Raw genomic sequence first — 25661 nt, 5'->3', positions numbered from 1 at the left:
TGGTGCGCGAGCTTCTCATTGCGGTGGCTTCTCTTGTTGCGGAGCATGGGCTCTAGGAGCGCAGGCTTCGGTAGTTGTGGCATGCGGGCTCAGTAGTTGTGGCGCACGGGCTTAGTTGCTCCACGGCATGTGGGATCTTCCCAGACTAGGGCTCCAGCTCATGTCCCCTGCATTGGCAGGTGTATTCTTAACCACTGCGCCACCAGGGAAGCCCTTAGAGTAAGCTATTTTAAGGATGTGGTAGCCAACAGGAGGGAAGTCTCAGGAGAAAGCAAACACAGCAGTGGGATTGAGGTTACATTAACTTGTCAAGAGGGCAGAATTGGAGGCCTCTGAGGTCAGCTCTGTTCTCCACACTCCTCTTTCCCAGATGTTCAAAGCTTTTAGTATTCCGTTCTCAAATGATAGCCCCAGATTCCTCAGCATGATGCCTGGCCCAGAGACCTACCATGCCTGACCAGTGCCAGCACTAATAGTAGCAGCTGCCCATCCCCCTGTGCCTTCCCTTTGGGCCAGTAGTTACTGAGGGCTTTAACTACCTTCATTCATTGAATCCTCAAGGAACTCTGCACAATAAGCCCCATTTTACAGATGCAGAAACTGAGGTTGAGGACGTTTAATAGCTGCCCAAGGTCACATACCTATTAGGTGGCAGAGCCAATGCCCCCTGTCAGTATTTGGTAATAGAGGGTCACTTTACTCCTAAAAAAAAAAAAAAAAGAAGAAGAAGAAGAAAAAGAGATGTTAGTATTTAAAAAATAGGATAAGTAATGAAAGGTCAATCATTTAGAATAGGTTGCTGTCCCATGAAGGATGGTGACCCTGTATGAAGAGCGCATTGGTCCATCGGAGAGGGTGCTTCACGGCGGTCTTCCCTAGCTGATGTCCGTGTGAGCCAGCGGCTGAGAACACGCTCAAGGAATAGATGTACTTTCCATTCCATAATTGTTGGGATTTTTTTTTCTGGGTGACCCAGCAAATTAAATTGCTTGCATTTCAAAAGAGAACGTTTCTTTTTTCCATTTCTTTTAAGCACCAGCATGTTATTCCAGTGTTAGCTCCTAGCCAATTCTGAATTTCAACAATATTACCCACTTTTGCAAAAAAAGATCCTAGAGCTTCAAACTTGTAAAAAGCACTTTGAGGATCTTTCTTTTCTTCTCTCTGTTACTATTATTTTACTATTATTAGACTAATGTATTGCTTTTCTCACTGGTTATATCTTTTTCTGGGGAAGAACCAGAGTTTCTTGAAAATATTTTTCTTTATTAGAAATTTCTTTTTTTTTTCATCTTTACTGGAGCATACTTGCTTTACACTGTTGTATTAGTTTCTGCTGTACAACAAAGTGAATCAACTATACGTATACATATATCCCCATATCCCCTCCCTCTTGCGCCTCCCTCCCACCCTCCCTATCCCACCCCTCTAGGTCGTCACAAAGCATCGAGCTGATCTCCCTGTGCTATGCAGCAGCTTCCCGCTAGAATTTCTAGCTAGAAGAGCAATTGTAAAATAAACTACCATTTGCATAAGTTTGTCATCAAAGAAATGAAAAAGTGATAAAGGAACAATGGAGAATGTATTTTTGTGACAATAACATAACATATTCCTAATATTTGGCTATAGACTAATTGTAGACATATTTTAGAACCAGAAAGGTATGGAATTACATGATTATAGAACAGGAAAATTCACAATGGTTGACTTATAATATGTGTCATAACAACGCTCAATGCTAAGAGTTAAGAAATGAAGCCAAGTATGGAATGAAATTGGAAGAGAAATCTTCTCAAAATTAAGTTTTGACAGGAGGAGGGGCCCTATGTGTGCCAAGTTTTAACTGAGAGCTAATTATAATGGTCATATTATGAGTTGTGTAGAAAGGAGATTGTTGATTCTGGTGCCTTAGATACACAGGTGACTGGACTTATTTTCAAAGGTCTAAGTATTCCTTTTTGATAAAGATTATCTCATCAAAATGTAGACAACAGAACCTTTAAAGCTACCTACCCTCTTTAACTGGTATCAAGAAGAATGAGAAATTATTATAATTAGTATTATATCCTTTTTTAAAAAAAGAAAATTGAAACAGAAAGGATAGGCATACTCAATGATTCCAATAAATGGACTGAATTTCTTGGCTTTTATTTTTTGTGGTGGTTTCTAATTTCACTTAAAATACGTTAAATAGGTGACAGTGAAATATTTTAGCGTCTCTAACATACCAGGAGACACCTGATAAAGACACAGTGGCTGGTGTGGCTTCAAACATATGAGGCATGGCTGCAGAGATATCCCTAATTTCGTTGGTAGAGGTCACTCTTGTAAAGAAAATCTCATCATACAGGCGCTGCTGAGAACCTCACCCTGTTCCCTGATGTCAGCGTCACCATGGAGATCTCATTCCAGTGAGGGGGAATGGATTCCACAGTCCTGCTTTGGAAATGTGTAAATAGCAGATGCTTTTATTGCCTTTGTTTGAATCTGTGCCCTTGCAGAGCAACTCAAACCGGAAGCTCAGCAGAGGAAGTCCATATTTGTCTGCTGTGATTTTTTTTTTCCCCCCCCTCCATGTAAGCAGCTTGGTCCCCTGGGATGAGAGTGCATAAAGACAAGTTAATGGGAAAGCTATGAATTCAGATTTCACATAAAGAATGTCAGAAAACTGAATAATGTTTTCCTTGAGTCAAATAAATAATTCAAACTTGCTTTAATAATTTTTTTAGACACTTTTTATTATAAGCTATTAATGTACAATATATGGGATAACTAAATGGTTTTATCAACTGAAATTTATAATATAAAATGGAAGGGTACATGTTTCTATGAATTTGAATAGACTTGTTTTCCTGAAACTTGGTAGTTAAGAGCCTGCATTTGAATTCTAACTGACCTGGTGTCAAATTCCTATTGATCTTCTGTTAAATCTGGCTAAATTTTTTAAAATCTTAAAATAGGGAAAATAGTAGCATCTAACTATTGTTTAATAGTCTGTCTCCTTCATAGCAGAGAGGCTTAAATGTAATAATGTATATTGAAGATTAAGTATAGTGATATGTATAGAAATATTCTTGTTGTATCACACCCAAAAGAGAATTTTCATCTTTTCTTTATATCTTCATCACACAATTACTGTGGTAAAACAGAACCATTACAGAAACTGATAAGCAAGAGAATTTAAGTAACTGGTCCAAGTGTGTACAATGACTATGGCAAATCTGTGCTCAGAACTTAGGTATCCTGATCCTCATTCAAAGGCTTTTTCCAGCACATCTGGCAATTATAATCATCCATGTTTTTTCAGATACGGGGGTTATGGTATCATGCTAACCACCACCAGGGATAAAGTCGGATGCAATAAATGGAATGTTTATATTTGGGATTAGATTTTCACATAGTAACCAAAGTGTTAGGTAAGAACTGAAAATTAATTGATGGAATATTGAGCCTTGTGTGCTATAAACTGATTACCTCTTTTATGAATTGTATACAATACATACATAATTTCTTTTCTAGTGTAGGGACATTTCAACAGAGGACACTTTTCGCAGAGGAATACACATCTCCGGTTCCCACAAAACTAAAAGTTGGTGACAGACCCCGAGAGGCCCTGATTAAGATAATGGTTCATAGAGCTATATATACGCGTAGAAGCAGGTAAACATATTTGCAGATGACTGTCACAGCATCATTTCAGTGGAAACTTGATGGAAATCAGAGGCATGAACCCAACTTCTTGTTAGCAACTTCTACCAGCTTTGCACCAATTCCCTGATACTAATTCAAAGTGTGCTTTGCACCAAAATAATTACACCAGTAGAACCCCTATTCTCAAAGTGAGAAGGGGCACTCATGTGCTACATTTGACCCAAATCTACTTAGCAAAGAAGGCTGTTTGTTGTGCCCAGGAGTTACATACTAAGTTTTTTTAAAAATGTTTCATTTGTTTATATTAGGTATACATTTGATTTATACTTATTTGGAAGGAAAACTATATTTGGGCTAATAAAAATAGCTAAAATTTATTGAGGATTTATTCTCTTCAGATTCACAGTCGAATTCTTAAAACCACCAGTATGATAAACGGAGGCACAAAGAGATTAGCATCTACGGGGCAGAGCTGGGTGAATGCAGAATCCGGGCTTTGACGACAGGGCTGTGCTCTTGGGAAATGGTGCCAGAGCAGATGTTCCCATTGTGACACAGAATCGCACTCAGGGAGGCACTGCCTCTGCCCTAAGTTTAGGATCTTTAGAAGCAGGGTTTCCGGACTTGCTCAGGTCAGTGGTGATGGCAGAGCACGATCTGCACCCCAGCTGCCTGCCTCCAGACCCATGACAAGCCACTGGAAGGTACTGCAGGTTACTCTCTGCTGAATTACTAATTCACCGCAGTGTGTGAGGAGTGTCAGTCTGTGCACATATGTGCCGGAAATGAATAGGGGAAGGATGAGGGCAGCCATATTCTCAAGGCCTAGCACGGTGGCTGGCAAGTAATAGGTGCCCAGTGAACATTTATTGAGTGAAGACTAGGTGTTCAGAGCAGGGGCGAGTCACTTTGGATTGGAGTGGATAGAGAAGGTAAGGCTTGGCTCTTCAACTGAGCCGTGACTCATAGGAGAGATTTGAATAGGCAAAGAGTTAGTAGGAGGGGATACCTAATGGGGAAAAAAAAAAATCATACCAAAGCCACACACGCATAGGAAAGGAAAAGCCCTTTTCCAAGGAGACTAAGTAAAGCAGATAAACTGGAACATGTTTCAGGTTGGAGCATACTACTTAGATTTATCTTTCCATCGATCCATCCCTCCATCGATCCATCCCTCCATCGATCCATCCCTCCATCGATCCATCCCTCCATCCATCCATCCCTCCATCCCTCCATCCATCCATCCATCCATCCCTCCATCCATCCCTCCATCCATCCATCCATCCCTCCATCCATCCCTCCCTCCCTCCATCCATCCACCCATCCAATGCTTATTAAGTATCAGGCACCATGTCATGGGTAAACCTACCATAGACTTGAAAGATAGGTTGGAACCAGATTTTGAGGAGTCTGGAATGCCAAGCTCAAAGATGAACTTTAATTTGATGATAAGCCATTGATGCTTTTCTGAGCCATGGAGGGAGATGGTGAAAGTTTTCTGAGGAGAAGGAGATTAAGAGAATTAAATAGGACCAGTGGGAGAGAAAGGAGATGGGAGTGAGAAAAACCATGAGAGGGAAATGCTAAGGTCCACAGATGAGAGGCTAAGCTCTGGACTGATGTGGTGATGGGGGTGAAGAGGAGGGGCAGGAAAGGCCTGGGTTTGGGAGACGGTACAGAGGCAGCATCTGTGGCCATGGAGACAGTGGAGGTGGGTGTATGCTGACTATACCAACTCTTCTGGGGGCAGGAGAATGATGGTTAAACAGGAACAGGTTGGACTTTCTCTTCTCAAACTTCTTATCTCTGCCTTTGCATCTTCCCTGGATCTAATCTTGATGGATGATTCCAACATCTGATACCTACCAACCAGAGAGTTCATGAAAGAATAGGTCAACTCTCACTATCTTGTTGTAGCAAGGAGCATTTTGTTTTTAATCCATAAATGGAACGTATTTCTCAAAGCCGGTTACCACGCTGACTTTTGAGAACCTCAGACTTAAAAAGGAATAACAATGTGTAAATATATAAAATCAGATCATTATGCACAACATTGGTTTTACATTTCTCTATCTTTTCTAATCTTTTGATATCAGAATGTATGGTAATGCCTAAAGGAAAGTTCTCAAAGTATATTGGCCTAGAGAAAAGGGTTATAAATCTTCCTCTGTTATTCTTTATTGTTAGATGGAATACATTTACAGCTACCTCTATATCAGTGATAAAGAGTGAGACCGTGGATAATTGAAGGGCATAGATTATCCTGAATCCATATTTATTGTAACCTTGTGTTTAAGCCTCTGCTATCAACTGTTTTACCAAGGCTTCTAACGGGGAGCAGTTTTATAAATTTGAATTTGATCTACTGACCATACCCACCTTCTCTGGTGGGAGGTTGTGAGCAGGGAAATGGCTAAATGGTGCCAGAGCAGAAAGCATAGAAAACATCACAGTTTCTGACAGTTGAACAAATTCTTGATTTTAGTCACTGAAAATTGAGACGTAAATGAATACATGTTGCTTGGCATTGAAAGGACTTTTCCCTTTTTTTGTGCTGAGCGATGACAGTTACTTTTCCTTAACCATCACTGTGTTCCTTTTACGTTCTTGGAATCCTGGAGTTGGAAACAACATCAAAAGTTCATCCTTTTTCAGTTCCCACTTGCCAACAGAATTATACCTAAACTGTCCAAGCTGCATCATTGTCTGTTCCGTTCTCTGAGCCTGAGTCTGGAAGGCTGGTCATGGGATTATGATGGGTGGGAGTTGGCTGGCAACCTGCTTCTAACACGCTATAGTTTTGATAGTTATTTGTCTGCTTAGCAGTGGCATAAAATAGGCACCAGTAGATGAATGTCTTCTCGTTGGCCATCTGATGCTCTAAAATGCAAATGATGGGACTGTGAGGAAAGAAAGGACAGTTTCTTTTGGAAAACAGTACTTTTCATCCATCAGAGCTTTGTCATCATAAAGTTGGGTGCAAAGCCTGGCACAGAGTAGGCCCAGCATAAATGTTTGAATGATTTAAAAATTTAGCCAATAAATATTTATCAGCTAGAGAAATATGGCTGCTCAGGAGTAGGGTAAGTAACTCTTATTTCCTTTGTGTGTTCTTTTCACTTATGGCTGTCAGCACAGTACCAAAGGGACCCTGGTCAAACACGAGTCCATACCAATGCGGGTGAGAAGAGTTCCAGAATCAAACAAGTCTGGGAAACACTATATTCTTCTATCATCTCCTCTTTGGAGTTGCAGTGTACATTAGCACACTAAGGGTTTTGAGAAGACCAGAAATAAAGAAACCTGTTTATACTGGTTAAATATTTCCCAAATCTCTTTGGCCATAGGACCATTTTGGGCACAAATGCTATTAATCATTCTCACTTTAGGAAATACTGCTTTTTTAGGGTTAATTCACATTTTGCCTGAAAAAGGCAGGGTTTCCCATTCTTACTCATTTTTGTATGCATGTGTGCTGTATGCTAATGGACATACAGTTGGCACAATTTGGACTTCTGCACGTAAAATGACAACGGCCTGTGTAGGGTTGGTTGGGATGATACCCACGCTGATAAAGAAAGCTGGGGTGAGGAGTGCTGTGTCATAAAGGTAAAAATGAACAGGGTCGTGGTTGGAATCTGACAGAAAGAGAGGAGTGAAACGGACAGTGGGTTCTGAATTCAAAGAGCCTGTTTTTAACCCAAGTAGACAGAGCTTCTGACACGAGTCTTAAGACCTTGGGTCCGTCTTCCTCGATGATTTCAAGGTCCCTCTTAAGTCACCTGTGTTTTCAAAGCTTTTGCAGGCAGAATAAGCACTGACAACCAGGAATGTCCCTCACTCATACTTAATGCTTACTATCAAACTGTTAGAGAAATATCATTCTTAAAACCTCAGCCAAGCGATTATTTGGAAATGAGAGATTATTTGAGAAAAACTATCTAAAGCCTCCACAGCATTGCATTTGAGACTCTAAAGTGTTCTCCCAACTTATTTCTGGAAGTCCTACAGCATCTTTGACTTGTCAGGGTCATGCTACAGGAACTGACAAGGAGCAGAACCCCACAGGTGCTCTGTGGATGAAGCTACCAACAGATAAGGGAGGGGCTCGTAGGAAACACAGACCAAAAATATCTCACACATCAGACACAGGGAAGCTTGTCTCTGGTCCTTAAATATCCAAGGGAAAGTGCAATAGATAAATAAGAAAGTCTGTTTCATGCAGCTCTGAATGGTGCCTTCAATTGACCGCTTTACGATCTGCTCCAAGCAGTCAAAGAAAGTTGAAAATAGATAGAAATCAGAAGTGTTTCCGGTACCTTCTGCTGGCATTATACACACTGTGAACAAAAAAATATTACACCGCACGTCCACGTATCCACAGACAGAGAGCAATAAGCTTGAAATTATTCATCTGGACCACATTTACTCGGAAAGCGGCCTTTAGCTCTCAAAGTTCGTATTGGAGAAGAAATTGAATAAATATCAAAAAGTTGTTTAAAAACTTTCCCTTTGCGTGACTACAAGCTGGGGAGCCCACAGGAGTGTTAAAGTTTAGCTTAGCTTGAGTGCAGGGCATACAGTTCCTACGTATCTAAATCTCAGAAATAACTGACTTTTTCTATTATTCCTTGTATGAAGGGTGCCATTTTTGTTTTAGCTAGAGGTAGAATGGGTCTCAAGGAGATTGTTATATTCTTGTTAGGATATAAATACTCTTCTCCAGTTGTTACCCCAATGATCATCGTGTGTATGGCAACTACGGCATCAGTTACTAGAAAATGTATTTGTGCTAAAATCAGATGCTGACTTTTATTGCTATCAAGGACTGTTACATTCGGAAGAGTGAAGGAGCGCTCCTTTTCCACATGTTGCTGCATCCTCTCTGTTATGAAAATAAAGGGTTCTTACCTCATATCCTATTGATATATCAAGTAATAAATGTGACAGTTACCGGTTCTGTTTTCCTTATCCCGTCTTCCTGCACCACTGAAATGGAACAAGTTTCTTACTAGTAACAGATGCTTGAAACCTTCTTTTGAAATTCCTCTGGAGAAGCTGCCCTGTTGATTCCATTAGATGGGAAGCGGCTTTATGCAGATGTCCACTTGCAGGGATGCATTGTTGTAATTGCTGTTCTGCTGACCCCTTGCTGAGTGCCATGCTTTTCTCTTGTAGGTGATGTGCCTTCAGGACTTTTTTGGTGACGATGACATTTTTATTGCATGTGGACCGGAGAAGTTCCGTTACCAGGATGATTTCTTGCTAGATGAAAGTGGTAAGGAAAAAAAAAAAAGTTCAAAACCAGGGGAAATTTGAGGCAGCTTTCCAAAATGAGCTGCACCAGGCCAAGATTATGTCAACTCTAAAGCTACCAAATCAGTTTCAGATCCTCAACCAACATGGCTTTTCCATATCTTGAATTTCTTTGATTTTTTTTTTAATATAGAAAACAGATGAAATGATAATTGGAAAGGTTAAATCATTTAAAGGCTAAATTACCAGTGGCTAATTTACAACCATTTCATAACTAAATTGATGTTCTATAGAAAAATCATGGTGCAGATTTCTACATTTTTAATTATATATTTTTGTCAAAATGCATAGTTGAAAGATGTGTAACATAAAATTATTGAGTATATGTCTAGACTCAGCTTTCGCATGGCCTCCTTTATCCTTTAGGTCCTAACTGAGAAAGATGGTTTCGTGTCCTTTTCCTTTAAATACTTCAGAATTTGTATGTCATTAGAATCTATGAAGGATCAAAAGAGAGGAGGGAAGCTTCCTTCCATTTAAAATGGAATGTGATTTTTTTTTTTTTTACACTTGACAGAGGGGGAACAGTTGATAAAGAGGGAAAGGTGCATCTTAGGAAATGAATGTTCAAGGTTGTAACTTCAGGGAAGATGTTCTTTGATACCATAAATCATCTCAGAATCTTAACAGCATCACAGGGAAGATTATTGCCCTGAGCAGAGAGACCTTTCCTTGATCATATTACTTCTGATTTAATTAGGGGCATAGTACATATTTATTGACAATTCAAACTGTTGCTAGTTGGAAATACTTTTTGACGTGATAGTGAATTTCTTGCTTAGATGAATGCATATAAATCAGTGAGTTTTTGAGTAAGTGGATGGGAAATACTGGAGCTCCAATACAGCTGATGTACATTCACGTAGAGTATCTACGTATCACGTAGTTACATGCATTTAAACACACTACAATTATTTTGTCATTTTAACATGACTTAGGGTATATAGGGAGGGATAAGAATAAGAGAGATTGTCCCTTTATCATGAAAACTTTAAATGCCCAATAAAAGTTTATATAGATATATCCCTTGAAGAGATTTAAGTCATTTTGGTTGAAAGGGCTTAACTGGAAGAGTGGTTTGGTGTCTCTTTCCCTCTAAATACCTTCCATCTTTATCTCTGATAGACTATCCTTGGGGGCACAGATTTATGTACACCTATCACACATATAATGTCCTCTAGGAGGGCCTTCTTCAGGATGAGACAGCTTTGCCATTGTGCAAAACAGCTGAATGTTAGGAGTCAGGCAGAAGAGCCGGCAGCACAGTTTTGAGAAAAAATAAACTGCCTTGACTTTCGATTTAAAGAAAATAGCTGTTTCTGATGGAATGGTCTGAGAGACCAGATGCGTTCTGAAATGAGAGTTTCATTTGTTGCTTTGATACGGAAAGCAGCCTGTCAGACTCGAACTGGAATACAGCTCAGTTTCAAATCAGCAGAGTTGGCCTGGGGTTCCCTAGCCCTCCATCTCTACCCAGCCCCCAGGTAGACTTGGGGCTTCTCCCCGACCCTGCCTTGCTTGGTGTGGCCTTGGGGCTGGGCTTTCCCTCTTGACAACGGGCTCTTAACCTCAGAACGCTGCAGCCTACTTGTGTCCATCTGCGATGGTGGGCAGGCAGGCTTTCTGGAAAGTACAACAGAAAAATCCCTTGTACTCTCCCTTTAGAAACCTTTCTTATTAATAGGAATGCATATATATATACACACATGCACATGTGTGCACGCACACACACGCATCAAGGGATATTGCCCATCACATATGGCTTGGCCATTTGAAGGACCACTTCAAACTATTTTAGTGAGAAAGTGAGAACTTCACATCCTTTCCCGGGATGAATATACCCTAAGCATTTCTTGGTGTGAAATACATTTGCTGAGTGACAGTGTCCTCCCCCCCAACCCATCCTCAGAGAAACACGTGGATTGGGGGAGGGGGTAGAAAGAAGTCTAAATTGAGATTTTTACTTCCTTGGATGAACCTACCCTGAGACTAAATTCACACGTTGACAACTGCAATTTCCCTGTTGCTTGTACAGCATGTTCTGGTGCTAATGTATTAACATTTGGATCTTTTCTTAAGTGCTCTGAGCATGATTGAGCCCAGCTTATTTGTACCTGCTAAATGGTATTTGCACGTTGAGGCTTCATTTGGCCTCTTCCATAGTAGCTGCCTAAGAGGAGTGTCAGCAGGGGGCCCAGGAATCTACTGAATTAATACTGGCGCAGGGCTGTGCTTGATTTAATGGCGCCAAGAAGTGGTCCTTTGCCACAAGGCAGCACTTTTATTTTACCTCTCAAAATTAACCCAGCTCCCAGTGTGTTCAGGATTAGCAATAATACATCCCCCCTAATTACTGCTGGGAAAGCTTCTGGAGATGGCTCGTGAGGTCTTTGCGGTGAGGCGTTCTGCCATTACAGACGTTTATTTCATGGGGCCACAGTAGAGCCAGATCAATATTAGAAACTGCAGGGGAGCCTCCTTCCTCCCCTGTTTTCGCATGGAAAAAAAAAAAAAAGCCTTTCTTCTTCCAGCTCCAAATGTAACCATTTTAGCAACATCGTCATCAATCACTGGATTCTTAGCACCTTCTACCATGGTGGATGCAGCACTATATATAGAGGCAGAGAGGCCAACAGATCCTTCCCCTGCGTGGCTTGTGGTCTAATTTAGAAATGATGAAACATAGTCAAGGGAAATGCCAAATTGGAGACAGGAAGCTTCACATGGTTTTGCTTGTATATTGATGATAAACTGATGAATGTATGATTTGCTGCCATTAAAAAGTGAGCGGATTTTGTTGAGAAATGCCTGCCTCTTCCCTAGGAGGGATAAGTAACTCCTTGGTGAGGAGACTGTCACAGGCTGTCACCTTCTGTTCACCCCCCAGCCTCAAGCCAACACCCTCAAATGCACCTGACCAGTCTCTTCACCAATTTACTTCACCCCTGCCAGGCGTCTAAACCTCACCCGTCCTTTTTTTAAAATTAAATTAAATATTTTTATTGAAGCATAGTTGATCTACAATGTTGTATTAATTTATGCTGTACAGCAAAGTGATTCAGTTATATGTGTGTGTGTGTATACACATTCTTTTTTATATTCTTTTTCATGATGGTTTATCACAGGATATTGAAGATAGTTCCCTGTGCTCTGCAGTAGGACCTCGGTGTTTATCCATTCTCTGTATACTAGTTTGCATCTGCTGATCCCAGACTCCCACTCCATCCCTCCCCCACCCCCTCCTTCCCCTTGGCAACCACAAGTCTGTTCTCTATGTCTGTGAGTCTGTTTCCGTTTCGTAGATCAGTTCATTTGTGTCATATTTTAGATTCCATATATAAGTGATATCATATGGTATATTTGTCCTTTCTGCTCATCCTCTCTGTTTACCAATTCCCGAGTGTCCTTGATTCCAGTGTTAATAAGCATGACTTCAAACTTGCACGTTTTTGCTTAGGTGTTGTATTTGCTTTCTAGGGCTGCTGTAACAAAGAACCACAGTGGCTTAAAACAACAAAAATTGATTCTCTAACAGTTCTGAAGGCCAAAAGTCCAAGATCAAAGTATTGGAAGGGCTGTGCTCCTTCCGAAGGTTCTAGGGAAGAATCCTTCTGTGCCTCTTCCTAGTTGCGGACGGTTGCCATTAATCCTTGGTATCCCTGGCTTGTTGTAGCATCACTCCCGCCTCTGCCTCCATCCTCACTTGGGCTTCTCTGTGTGCCCAAATGTCCCTCTTCTTATCAGGACATCAGATATTGGATTAGGGTTCACCCTAATCCAGTATGACCTCACCTTAACACGATTACATCTGCAGAGATTCTATTTCGAATAAGGTCACATTCACAGGTACCAGGGTTAGGTCTCTGACATATCTTTTTTTGGGGGGGACAAATATTGTTTGGAGTTGTCCAGATTTTATTTGAACTGGAGTTACAAGTAAACTCATTTTCCCTTGTTTGTTTTGTCCTGCCTTTCGATTTGCACAGTTATAGCTTTATCGTAATTAGAATACATAAACAACAGAGCTGTGGTAAGGCTGTCTCTCCTCTTACCTTTTATAGGTAGGATCACTCACCAGGGGACCAGAGGGATGGGCTGAGAATTTCAGCAATGCACTTGACAGAGCCCCTCTTGAAATCCCTTTGACTAAGATGAAAATGTACGGTCTGAAGGATAGAGGTGGTTGTGTTTTTAATTGATTGAACTGCCTCATCCAGAAAGTGTCAATAGTGATTTATAGGTGGAATATGCTGGGAGCGATCTCTGTTAGAATTGGCCCCATAAGGTCTCTGAAGGGAGGGGCTGTTTGTTGGCTGAGAGTCACACCCCAAGGTTCTTCCTTGGATTCTGTATAGTTTAGCATCGTTAGCAATGCCCATTTGAGAAAGTTGATGGTGTGTGGGTGAAATCATCTGGGAGGGGAACTAATATGGTAGAAGACAGGTGAGGATCCACAGAATTTTAACAGGATGGATTGTATCTAGGAAGATAAAGTTGAATTGGCATAAACAGGAAGTAGAGCTCTTGGGACTTTTTTTTTTTTTTTTTTTTTAAAAGCCAGTGCTACAAGCTTGGTTAGGAGCAATGTATTTTAACAGTAGCACATGTGAAGATTACTTTTAGTGGACTGCAGGCTTCTTACGAGATGCGGCTCATTTGCTGTATTATTGTCGGCATATCACGTATTATTAAACCATAGAGCCCCTCTGATTGAAGATGGCAAATGTTGACTGAAACAAAAATTAAAAGTGTTACTCAAAATTCACAAAAATGAGTGTAGAAGTATAGTAAGTCTAGCATAAAAGTACAGAATAAAGGTAAATAACTAAGCTTTCACATGATGATTTTTGTTAAGTTTGTAGCGTTTATACTTTTGAAGTTATGAAAGTTTCAAACTGCACTAAGGCTTTGGGGAGACTGAGTGTGTGTGTCCACACACACCAGGTCCTGTCTCTGGGGAATGCCAGCCCAGCTTTTTCCTGCAATGGAAAGACCCACCTGGAGTGTAGTGTTCTTTCTGGGTATGTGATTCCAGAAGGGAAATTTCCTCTTTTATGGACCCCCATGGTGTCAGGTACCCAGAATCCACTTGATAAATGTTTCTAGAGATATTCCATCCTGCCCACTTTCCAAGGACTCATGTCCTGAAGGAGATGAAGCAGAAGCGCCCTGCACCGCTGATTGCTTTCCCCAACTCTGGGTGATAGGAAAATGGGGTTAGAACCTAGTGTAGTAGAAACAGTATTGGGACAGGGTTAGAACAGTGGTCCCCAACCTTTTTGGCCCCAGGGACTGGTTTCTTGGAAGACAGTTTTTCCACGGACAGGGGGCGGGGGGGATGGTTCAGGTGGTAATGTGAGCAGTGGGGAGCCATGGGGAGCGATGGGGAGCAACGGATGGCGCTTCCATTGCTTGCCCGCCGCTCACCTCCTGCTGTGCGACCCGGTTCCTAACAGGCCGCGGACCGCTACCGGTCCACGGCCCGGCGGTTGGGGACCCCTGGGTTAGAAGACAAAGGTCTGGTCCAAGCTCCGTGTCCTACTTGCTGTGTGGTCTCTACATCTCCAAGCCTGCTTCCTATTCTGTAAAACACCTTTTTTTTTCCCCCCCTGGGTTGTAATGGACCTCAAATGAGATAATAAATGTCAAAGCACGTTCAAAACTGTGTTCCTTATTACTCAGTGAATAACGTTAGTGAATGACACCTCAGCTGAAATACACCTCCTGGTGCCCTGCAGCTGGACTCAGCCACGTAGATGCGTTGGCTGGGCTTAATTGGAGGCAGATGTCACCAAGATTTGCTGTTGGTGCTCTTTAGAACAAGAAAAGTGATTATCTGTTGCTTTTTCCCACTCTCAACTTTTATTCCTGTGATGGAGGTAAGGGGAATTTAAGAGACCTTTGAAGATATCCACTCTTTTCTGGAGGGAATCTCTGGAAGATTAAACCAAACCACATTTAGAACCAGTCAGACTTCTAAAACTGACAATGTTTAGGAGTCCCAGGCCTTAAGTCCACATTGATTTGGGTCAAAGGGATTTTAATGGCCCGGCTGCTCTGTCCTGGGGCTGGTGATGCTGAGAAACCACGAGGTCGTTGGGAACACCGGAAAGATGCTCCGTGTCTGGATTGACGAGACCTCCTCACAAAGTGGCTTTTGAGCTACTGCTAACAAAATTCATTCATTCTTTCATGCGTCCATTCATTTATCCAGTAAGCTAAACTAACTTACCACGTGGCAGGCAGTGCTCTAGGCACCAATAATTGTAGACAGTAACACTTCCGTGAAATAGGACCCTCATATGACTTTTAATATTGCTTATGTCTAAAGATGTCAAAGGATCTTAGGTGCTGAACTTTGACTCAGAATATTAATTGTTGCTTGTTGTTCTTGTGTATTTTATCTCTTTGGAGAAGTATTACGGTGAAATATCTGATGGGTCACAACAGACTGACAGTTCTTCATAGATTTGAATTTTAATTGTACAATGTGGCTACTTTAAATTGAGTCTGTGGGCAGATTTCTTTGAGATGCTGACACCTGATGCTGGAATACTTTATTGTTTCGGTAGATGTTGACATTAGGAATGTAAAGTTCTTATTTAAAAAAATTTATAACTGTCTTGTTGAATAATTGCCAAGTTTCTGTGACATTTCATTTTCGAATAGAAAATCTAGTGTGTTTTTTATGAGTTCCAAACAGAGAGCCCATTGGCTAACATGCTTTGCTCTTGTCAGCAAGTTCCCATTTGCCTCTTAGCTGTGGAAAAACTAAAGGGGTTCTGGAGACTTCCTCCACCATGGCTACATTTTAGCTCATGCATAAATATAAAGTCTCCTGGAACATAGTGATGTTTTCTAATTTAACCCACTGCCAAGCTGTGGAGACATATAGATACTTTGGAGACATATAGAGACATACTTTGGAGACAGCATCTAACTCAAGTACAAACTAGTTCCTTTGCTACAAATAGATAATTTTCTCCTTAGGAAAGCAAGACATTGTATAACATATGCAGTCTTTTCTTTACACTTTCTCTTCGAGTCCTCATGGGCTTCTCTTTATTGTATTCAGTAACAGTGATACCTGACTTGTTCACATGGAAAAACCTACGAAATATAACACTGAGAATGAATCCTGCACATTAAGAGTCTTGGAGACCTGTGAGTTCACCCTCCTTCCTTAGAGTTGTTCATCCATCCCCAACTAGAACCTTCTGTTCTGGCAACTTACACCTTTATAAGAAGGCCAGTTCCACTGTCCAGGAGTGGAGATTTTTAATAAGTTCTTTCTTATATTGAGCCCAAATAAATCTCACTCTAGCTTGTGCAACAGTGGTCTTAATTTTGCCCTCCAGAGCAATAAAAACCACCCACTGCCTTCATTCTTAGAAGATGAGCTTTCCTCCTAGACCATCAGGATGTTCAAAGTCATTCACAGTAAACTATTTTAGTTTCCTTTCCTTCCAGACCAAAATGTCCCTAAATCTTCACTCATCTTCTCCTCTCCTTCTCCCATCTTTCAAAGGAAGAAGAGTCTTCCTTTCTAATGGGGATATAGTGTTCTTGACTTGGCCTTTTCTCTTATTGATGACTTCGCCTTATCAACATTTCCTTTCTGTTGTTCTTGAAGATTTGTTGTTTTACCCTGGCTTTACAGTCTCTTTCTCCTCAACTCACGGCCATGCCTAAATTTCCCCTATCCTAAAAGAGCTGTCAATCATCTCATCAAAGCACAGTACTCTTTCTGTCTCTGCCAAACAGCTTAAAAAGTATCACTGTCCTTGAAGCCTCCATCGACTCCTCCTGACTCACTTTTTACACCTTTGGGTAAATGGTACACTGAAAACACAAGAATCATGTTTTTATTTACAAAATTGTCCTCCACTATCTTTTAGATTTATATGGTGGTGAAAGTTCTTCTCTTGCCACTGAATGACACTTGGGCAAATCTCTCGAGGCTTTTCTGCTTCCTCCTAAGATAGTAAAAACTGTTATGGACTCTTCTAGCTACAAATCACCATCTCAATGCAGAAGTGGAAATATCTAGTCCCACACAATAGTCACTCCACATTGGAGTTCTTTGTCCTTACCTATCTGGGGCCCAACGTAGTGAGTTCTTTCTCTGAAGGAAAAAAATTGGGGTTGATAACCTTCTCTTCTCTTTACTCTCCTCCTCCGTGTTGTTATTGATCCTTCCAGGGTTGGAGTAGGGAAGGGGGCAGAAGAGCAGCCTGATGAGAAAGGGGTGGAGTGTCCTACATGGCTGTGCTGTGCTGTGATGGCTTGGACCCTCTGGGCCAGCAGATGCTGTACGAAGCCAACTTCTCTTATGGGTGTTTTCATGGGTTCTTCAGGGACTCTTACTGGGAACATTCAACTCTTCTTTGATGTGGTCAGTTCAGTTTCTTCCAGCTTTGGATATTTCTCCCTCAGTCCCCGTTTTCCCTGTTGGCCTCAGATGATCCTCTAGGGAAGAATTTAAATTATCTTCATGCCAGCCCACTCCCTCAGATCCATTGCAACACTCATATGTCTTTTGCCCCAACAATAAGCCATTCACTGCAACCAGATCTCCTTTACTCTTCTGTCGGAGGTTCTCGGGGGAAAGCCAAACACTCAAACACCGGTCTCCTGTTTCCCTCCATCCACAGATGCCGCTGACCAAGCTCTTCAGTCCTCCCAGTGAAGCCCCAGCTGAGGTGAAGGGAAGCATCTCCCCTCTTTTGGAATGAGGGTATTCACAGCACAGCTCTCTCTAAAGAAACCCGTCTCACAAATTCCCTTTCTCTCTAATAACTTAAGCCTTTTCTACCTTTGAAAGTGGGTAAGAAGACTAAGGCCTGTGATTGTTTGCTTACATCTGCTTTGACATTTCCAGAAGCTGATCCATCTCACAGTTCACGTCGGTATCTGATACACATCCCTCTGGAGTCTGGATGAAGATTCCATTCTGAATCCTGTTACATTCGTAACTGCCTCCACTCCACTTACATAATAGTTCACTAAACAAGGGTAACCTTCACAGCACTAAATCCCATGTTCTCCATTTTTTTTTCCCTCCCCTGTTTTTTTTTGAAGGATTTGATATTTTCGATGATTCCCCCCTTGTCCTTCATGGTCTGTCCTGGTCTTCTGCTCACCTCCATGACTATTCCTGAGCTTCTTTCAGGTCTGTTCTTCTGCCGTATATCCCTTAATAATTGTTCCCTAAGATTCATTCCTCAACTCTTTTTTTTTTTTTTTCTACTTAATTACTCTCTATTCCTAGCCAAGTTCATCTACCTTAATGGTTTCAGCAATGATGGTTATGGTAAACAGTGACAGTGACAAATGGCAACCAGATGGTATGCAATAAGCAAAGCCTTTGAAGTATGTATAATTTTCCCAATTTTACAATTAAGGAAATTAAGGCTCTGGTGATAAATAATTTGTCTGAGGCCACACAGCTTGTTAGTGTGAAAGGCAGAGTTCAAACCCAAGTTTGTTTGTGTTTGACAACACACTCCTTAAGTGTACCTCTTCTCAAGTCTACATCTCTAACCCCAGCTCCTCTCATGAGCTCCCGAACCATATTTCCAACTATCATGAACATCCTTACGATTATTCCACAGCCACCTGAAATTCAACACAGCCCACAGGTGAACTCCTCGTCTTCTTGGTCACCTTTATTCTCCTTCTGGGTTTCCTGTGCTAGTTCATGGCATCGGCATTCTCCTTAACCCCAAGGCTGTGAGTCATGGAGTTGTCTTTTACTTTCCCCTCACCTTCACTCCTCCTATCCAGCAGTTTGCCCCCCTGATTTCCAGTGTCATTGCCATTATCTTGGGTCAGTTCCTCATAATCTCTTGCTTAGACTTATAAAGATTCTTTAACTTGCTTTCCTGGCTCCAGCCATGTTTGAACACAGATTGACCCTCCTAAATTCACTTGACTAACACTCCACTGCCGAGGTCCCCTTGGCATGTCGTTCTAGGGCCTACATAAGTCAGCTGTGTTGTATCTTTCCAGCTGTTACCATCACTTTACTCTTCCTCTGTACTCCAGCCACAGTATTACTTTCTGGTCTCCCCAAAGAATTGTTTATTCTCAGTATCTCTGCCTTTGCTCATACTGTCCCTTCCACCTGGAATGCTTGTCTTCCTTTTCTCCCGTATCACCCAAAATTAACTCCCTCTTGTCCTTTGAGGTTCACTTTAAAAGTTGCCTTTTTTTGTAAAGCCTTCCCCCATCTACTCGGTTCCAATCAGTTACTGATTTCTCATTCTTTTTATCGATATTTATCTCATTTAATTGTCAGAAAAACTCTGTGGTGTTGCTCTGTGAATTAAAAATGCCGAGTTAAGGAAGATAAGAAACCGCTTCAAGTCACATACTTAGTGGGGAACAGAATTGGTATGAAAACCCCAGGGATCCCAGACTCTTTGCATTTCACCTTACTTAATTGCAAGTGCCTTCAGACTGGTCATGTGTGTCATTAATTTCTATAACACAGCACCTATCACAGTGTCCTGAATATAGTAAGTGCCCAAGAAATGTTGGTTGAATCTGTGTAGGAATCTGCTCCACCTGTCAACCCTTCAGATACTTGAGGACTGAGACCCGATACTTCCCCAAAGCTGTTTCTTCCAGGTTTCTTAGGCAAAGCTCTCTTAAGACCATGGTACCATCCTAGTTACATTTCTCTGGATACTTCATGGTCAGCAATATCCTCCTTAAAATAAACCCAGAACTGGATGCAGTAGTCCTTGGGGGCCTCAAACAGTGTAGAGAATATAAACTTACTTAATAGAGGCATCAAACTTGTTCAAATGCAGCCTAAGAGTGATGATGGTTTCTTTAAATAGTTGCCAGACAATGCAGGCTGATGGTTATCTTGTGGCCTGCTGAATTCTCTGGGGCTTCTGATGTGATGTCAAGCCAGGTTTTCCTTCGCTAATTGCATACTTGAACCTCCATCCAGTACTTTAATTGTATTCATGCCAGCCAGCATCTTATTAATGTTAGTCATTAATTCTGGCCATTTAAGGGCCTTCAACATCCAAATTCTGCCTGCGGATAAAAAATGGCAGAGGACAGAGTTGAAATAAGGTCCTCCTGGTTTCCAGGCCCCTGCTCTTCCCAACTAAGTTAGGCTGCTAGGGGCTTTTCTAGCTATAGACCACCAGTAACATAGCTGCCTGCAAACTCTCAGACAAAAAAGAAAAAGAAATGAAAAGCTGGGCTTCCCTGGTGGCGCAGTGGTTGAGAATCTGCCTGCTAATGCAGGGGACACGGGTTCGAGCCCTGGTCTGGGAAGATCCCACATGCCGCGGAGCAGCTGGGCCCGTGAGCCACAACTGCTGAGCCTGCGCATCTGGAGCCTGTGCCCCGCAACGGGAGGGGCCGCGATAGTGAAAGGCCCGCGCACCGCGATGAAGAGTGGCCCCCACTTGCCGCAACTAGAGAAAGCCCTCACACGAACCGAAGACCCAACACAGTCAAAAAAATAAAATAAATAAATAAATAAAGTAGCTATTAAAAAAAAAAAAGGAAAAGCTACAGTAACCTTCATATGTTTCCTCAGGGGTGGCAATGGCAGGCCAGCCTCAGATCCAGTGTCCAGCTTTGGCAGGGTCTCTCTCTCCCTGCAGCCGGGTAGCAGTCCCGCAGAGAAGGACAGCAGGTTCTTTTGTCCCCTGCACTGGACCCACACATACCCCTGAGTACAGGAGGGTACAGTTAGGACTTTCCTCTTAACATGGGTCCACAGGGCATATGCACTCAGGCTTTTGTTCCTGTTTGAAATCTGCCAATTCAATTCCCACACCAAGAGTGTGTTAAGAGCCTTCTGTGGGTCAAGCATTCTTGGGGTTTCACCAGAGAAGGTTCTGGGAAGTTAAATATCTACTTACCAGAAAGCAGATGAAGTGAGAATTACTGTGGAAAAATACTTGATGTGAAGGTAATTCTAAAATCAAGTTTCAAGATTGGCTAATAATTTGATATGTGTGTGGGTATAGGTTGTCTTTACAGATTTTCACTATGGTAAGTGTTTGGAATAACTGAAATATAATAAGATCCTGATATTATATGATTCTTTGCTGCCTAAAGCTAGATTTTCTGTCTCGATGGATCTGGAAAATAAGCAAATGGATAAAGCTCTTAGTCAAATAAATGATTGTGTGAGTGACTTATCTTCATGTTTCAATAGACAGAGTCATTGTGAAATCAGGAGTCCCTCTTTTCTCGGAGACCTCAAACAGATCTGAAGAAGAGTTTCTCTAAATTCATAAGAATCTTGTCAAATCATCAGAACAAAGCCAAAAAAACTCAGCAACCTTGTCGAGAAATGCCAGCAATGGAGCCAAAAGAATCCACACCTCTAAGTGCAGGGAAGGGGAGTGTGTGAAGGAAAACCATTTGTTGTCAGACGGTCAGGGGGAAAAACTAGCATCCTTTTGATCTAAGACAACATCAATCTCTACCTTTAGTTTAGTTATTAATGTACACCAGGACCAGCTGGTTCAGTGATTGTCTCTTGTTCACTTGTGAAGCTTCCCACCAGTATGACAGCTGAGTCATTTCTCTGGTAGGACCACAGAACTCCCTGCCCAACTACTGAGAACTGAGGTTGTAAAGCTTTTGAGGTGATTATCTCTGGAAAATACAAAATGTCTTCTTTTGTAGGTTTGCCCCTCAACCTTAGCTAAATCTTTGTTTTTACAACTTTTTTGTTGTTCATTCATGCTTGATTGCCTTTCAACAGAATTATTCTGAGCATCCCATTATAAGTCAGAAGATTAGTTCACATTATGATTAGCTTTAAAAACCTATGGAAAAATGAGTCCTGTTGTTTCTTCTTCCTCAAGCGAGATGTAAAATTTTTCTATATACAATGGGTTTTCCAAATATGATATGTAGGAAAGATGAATAAACTAAGCGTAGGAGGGTTTAGAGACAATTAATATGAATTCAATTTATTATGTCAAGGATCTCGATCTTTATAGTATATGTGTGTATGCATATAGGTATAGGTTCTACTGAATTTGACTAATATTTAGGGAATATCTACTATGTGCCAGGCCCCATTCTGAGCAGTAGATATATAGCAGTGAACTAAAGAGAGAAAAACTTTTGCCCACATGGAGTTTATATTCTGGGAGAGGAAGGTATTTATTGATAATAAGCAAAATCATAAGCGAATTGCATAGAATATCAGAAGATAAGTGCTGTGAAGAAGAATGAAGTAGGGAAGGGAAGGAAAGGAAGTGTGTGGGGTGCGTGGGAGGATGTGGATGGGGGCGCAACTGTAAATAATGTACAGTTGACCTTGAACAACACGGGGCTCAAGGGCACCAACCCCTACATGGTTGAAAATATGTGTACTGCTTTCTCTGCCTCAAAATCAAAGCAGTTGAAATTTGACTCACCCAAGGGCAGGACACCGAAACAGTTAGGTTAGAATCAGGGCTCAAACTCTAGTTCTTTTGATTCCACATATTGTGATCTCTAATCAAACACAAACTTTTCCCCACACTTAGTTAATTTAAAGATCTGTAAGGTGAAAACATAGGTACTGTGTTTATTGAAAAAAAAATCCACGTATAAGTGAACCCGCGCAGTTCAAATCCGTGTTGTTCAAGGGTCAACTGTAGTTTGAGAATACTTCAGTAGGAAGGTGACATTTGAGCAGACTTGGAGGAGGTGACAGAGCCAGGCATGAAGATCTGAGAGGAAGGATTCCCCACACTAGGGGGACAGTTAGTGCAAAGAGCCTGGGGTGGGCGTGCGCATGGTGGGTGCCCTGCAGAGCTCTGTAGCGGCAGGGGGGCTTCAGGACTGCACTGCAATTCTGACCTTCACGACCTGGAGTTAGCACAGAATTCGCAGGTTAAGGGCACAGTCCCCAGAAAGGTCACCCTAATTTCAGATGCCAGCTGCCAATTCAGGGGTCCCCAGGCCACCCACACTTCCGACTAACTGACTACCAATTGAAGGGTTCTTAAATTGCCCACAGGTTCAGTAGTTTGGTGGAACGCCCAGAACTCAGGGAAGTGCTGTACTTATGATTACAGTTTTATTACAAAGGATATAAATCAAGAACAGACAAATGAAGAGGCACGTAGGGTGAGGTCTGGGAGGGTCCCACAGGTAGAGCTTCCACACCCTCTCCCTGTGGAATCAGGACATGTAACCTTCCCGGCACTTTTGTGTGTTCACCAACCAGGAAGCTCCACTGAGCTTGATATACAGAGTTTTTACCGGGGTTTCATTACGCAGACCTGGTTGGTTGCATCACTGGCCACGTGATTGAGCTCAGTGTGTAGCTCCCCCACTCCTGGGAGATCAGGAAGATATCACATGACTCAAAGTCCCCACCCTCAAATCACATGGTTGGTTGTCTTGGTGTGACCAACCCCCATCTTGTGTCATCTCATTAGCATAAACTCAGGTGTGATTCGAAGGGGGCAGGAGTGACAGGGACACTCCTATCACTTGGGAAATTCTTGGGGTTTAGAGACTCCCTCCCAGGAGCCCAGGAAGAAGACCAGATACATTTTCTTTTTGTTATACAACGTGAGCTCTGTCCAGATCCTGGGAAAAGATCCATATTAATTCTGTAACAGTAACAATACCAACAACTTATAATGAGGAGAAAACAGGCAGAGGAAGAAAAAAAAAGTTTATCAAAGACTTTGGTTCTTTGCAAACAGAGAAAGGCAAATTGACTAGCCCCCAACTCAGGAGAGGCAGGCTGGCTCCTGTCACTTCACACTCCCATCTTGAAATTTGATTTCTGCACAGGGGTCATAGAAATGTTTTAACAACTGTGTGGACAGTCAGCTTTTAGTGAACTGTACTAATGAGAGGGACCTGTGGCATGAATCACCTAACAACGCGTAGAATGCAAAATCCCTTCCGTCTGCTTGTTGAGTGTACTTCGTATTTCACACCACGTACATTCCCATCAGACAGATCATTTGGGAACGAGACTACTTTTACTCAGTGAAATTCCTAATTGTTGGAGTTGGAAGAACTTAGGGAATGTCTCGCTCAGTTCTTCGATTTTGTATGTGAGGAAGCCAAAGCCCAGGGGAATTAAGTTAACTGCCCGAAGTCAACCAGCAGGCGAGTGTTAGAGATGAGGCTTGAAGCCGGGTTGCTGACGTCCAGCCTGGGGCTCGTTCCCTTATGTGAGCTTGCGATCAGTCTGGCAGTGCATCAGCATCAGCCTCAAAGTCACCCTCAGAAGAGCACCAGCCCTGGAGAAGGAGGGTCCTGGTTCCCACCAGCTCCTGCCCTTACCTGTGTGACCCTGCACAAAGTACTCACCCTCTCTGAGCCAGTGTCCGCTGGTCAGATGGAGACAGAAGTGGTACCAATCATGAAACATTGCCATGAAGATTAAATGAGAATGATGTGGGTGAAAATCATGTTGCAGAGTTGTAATATAATAGACGAATATTATGATTTGATACTATTATTATTATTCGGGTACGTAGAAACCCTCATCTCTTGATTAAAGTGGAACAGGTTTTAGATCTTCATTTTGAACTGTTTCACAGACATTTATCTGAGCAATATGTGAATGAATATAGGAGACACTAATTCATGATGAAAAATTTTGCCACCAGCAACTCACAGAAAGAGGCCATCCATGGTAGGCAGCAGTGCTTAATCAACTCAGATTGGAAAATGGTATGAGGGCCACATGGCAACCCAAAGAGGAAGGCTCAGAAGTTTCAGCGTGTCATGGTGCCCTGCTGAGTAGAATAAGGCTCCTGAGGGTCCCTGACATGAAAGCCGCAGCATAGCACAGGGAGATCGGCTCCGTGCTTTGCGATGACCTAGAGGGGTGGAATAGGGAGGATGGAAGGGAGGCTCAAGAGGGAGGGGATATGGGGAAATGTGTGTGCATATATGCTGATACGCTTTGTTGTGCAACAGAAACTAACACAGTATAGTGAAGCTTATACTCCAATAAAGATCTATTAAAAAAAGAAAAAAAAAGATTGGATTTGCAAATATTTCTCCCCCTCTGGGCAAGAAAGAGCCTCTGACTTTGTGCAGTTCTGTCCTAACTCCACACACCTAGCTTCCCATACAAACTGCAGGTTTAGGTAAGGCATATAGTTCTTGGGGTTTCAAGCATGGAAGACACTAACGGAATAAGGCTGCATAACTTGAGGCTCACGTGTGGTCATATTTATATGGCGTCTGCTTGCTTTGTGCTCAGTGCATGTGTTAAAGTCCGTATACATGATGCGATCTGCCAGCAAATAGATCAGCGTGATGAGAGCTATCCAGAACAACAACCAAAAATACACAAAAAAGATTCTTGACTTAAAGATAATAAAATTAAGATAAAAATGCATTGAAAATGGAAATATGCAGCTTAAAACACATTAAAACGGAGTAAGACTTTTTCTTAATCTGAGGCCCAAGAAAAGTTTTCTGTCAGACTCACTGATAGTATTATATTAGAAAATACCCTTAGGATGTTTCTCTTTATTTGGACTGATCTTATAGGCCAGTTAATAGATGGCATCGTTTCTGCAGTTTGGCCTTAACGTGGTGAGAGCGTTAGCATATTTTATATAGTCCTTTAAATGCACTGCGGCTAATTATATAATTTCTCATCTTTGGTTTGTAGCCAGCAGCAGGACTCTGTCTTTGAATTATTTAGAGTGATGATTATTCTCTTGCTTAAC

The 25661-nt window shown here is 41.9% G+C and overlaps 1 protein-coding gene across 3 annotated transcripts in view; it reads left to right on the top strand.

Annotated features, from left to right (window-relative positions):
* The window catches only part of DCLK1 (doublecortin like kinase 1), a 328932-nt gene that overhangs the window by 160983 nt on the left and 142288 nt on the right, over nucleotides 1-25661 (top strand). For all 3 annotated transcript variants that reach the window (XM_059902575.1, XM_059902574.1, XM_059902576.1), the window contains exon 4: nucleotides 8830-8929. In XM_059902575.1, the coding sequence (XP_059758558.1) occupies nucleotides 8830-8929 (100 nt within the window). The remainder of the gene's footprint in view (nucleotides 1-8829; nucleotides 8930-25661) is intronic.

The sequence above is a fragment of the Balaenoptera ricei genome, chromosome 18, assembly GCF_028023285.1.
Source record: "Balaenoptera ricei isolate mBalRic1 chromosome 18, mBalRic1.hap2, whole genome shotgun sequence".
NCBI lineage: Eukaryota > Metazoa > Chordata > Mammalia > Artiodactyla > Balaenopteridae > Balaenoptera > Balaenoptera ricei.
The sequence above is the reverse complement of the archived record's forward strand: the minus strand, read 5'-3'. Positions and strand labels throughout refer to the sequence as shown.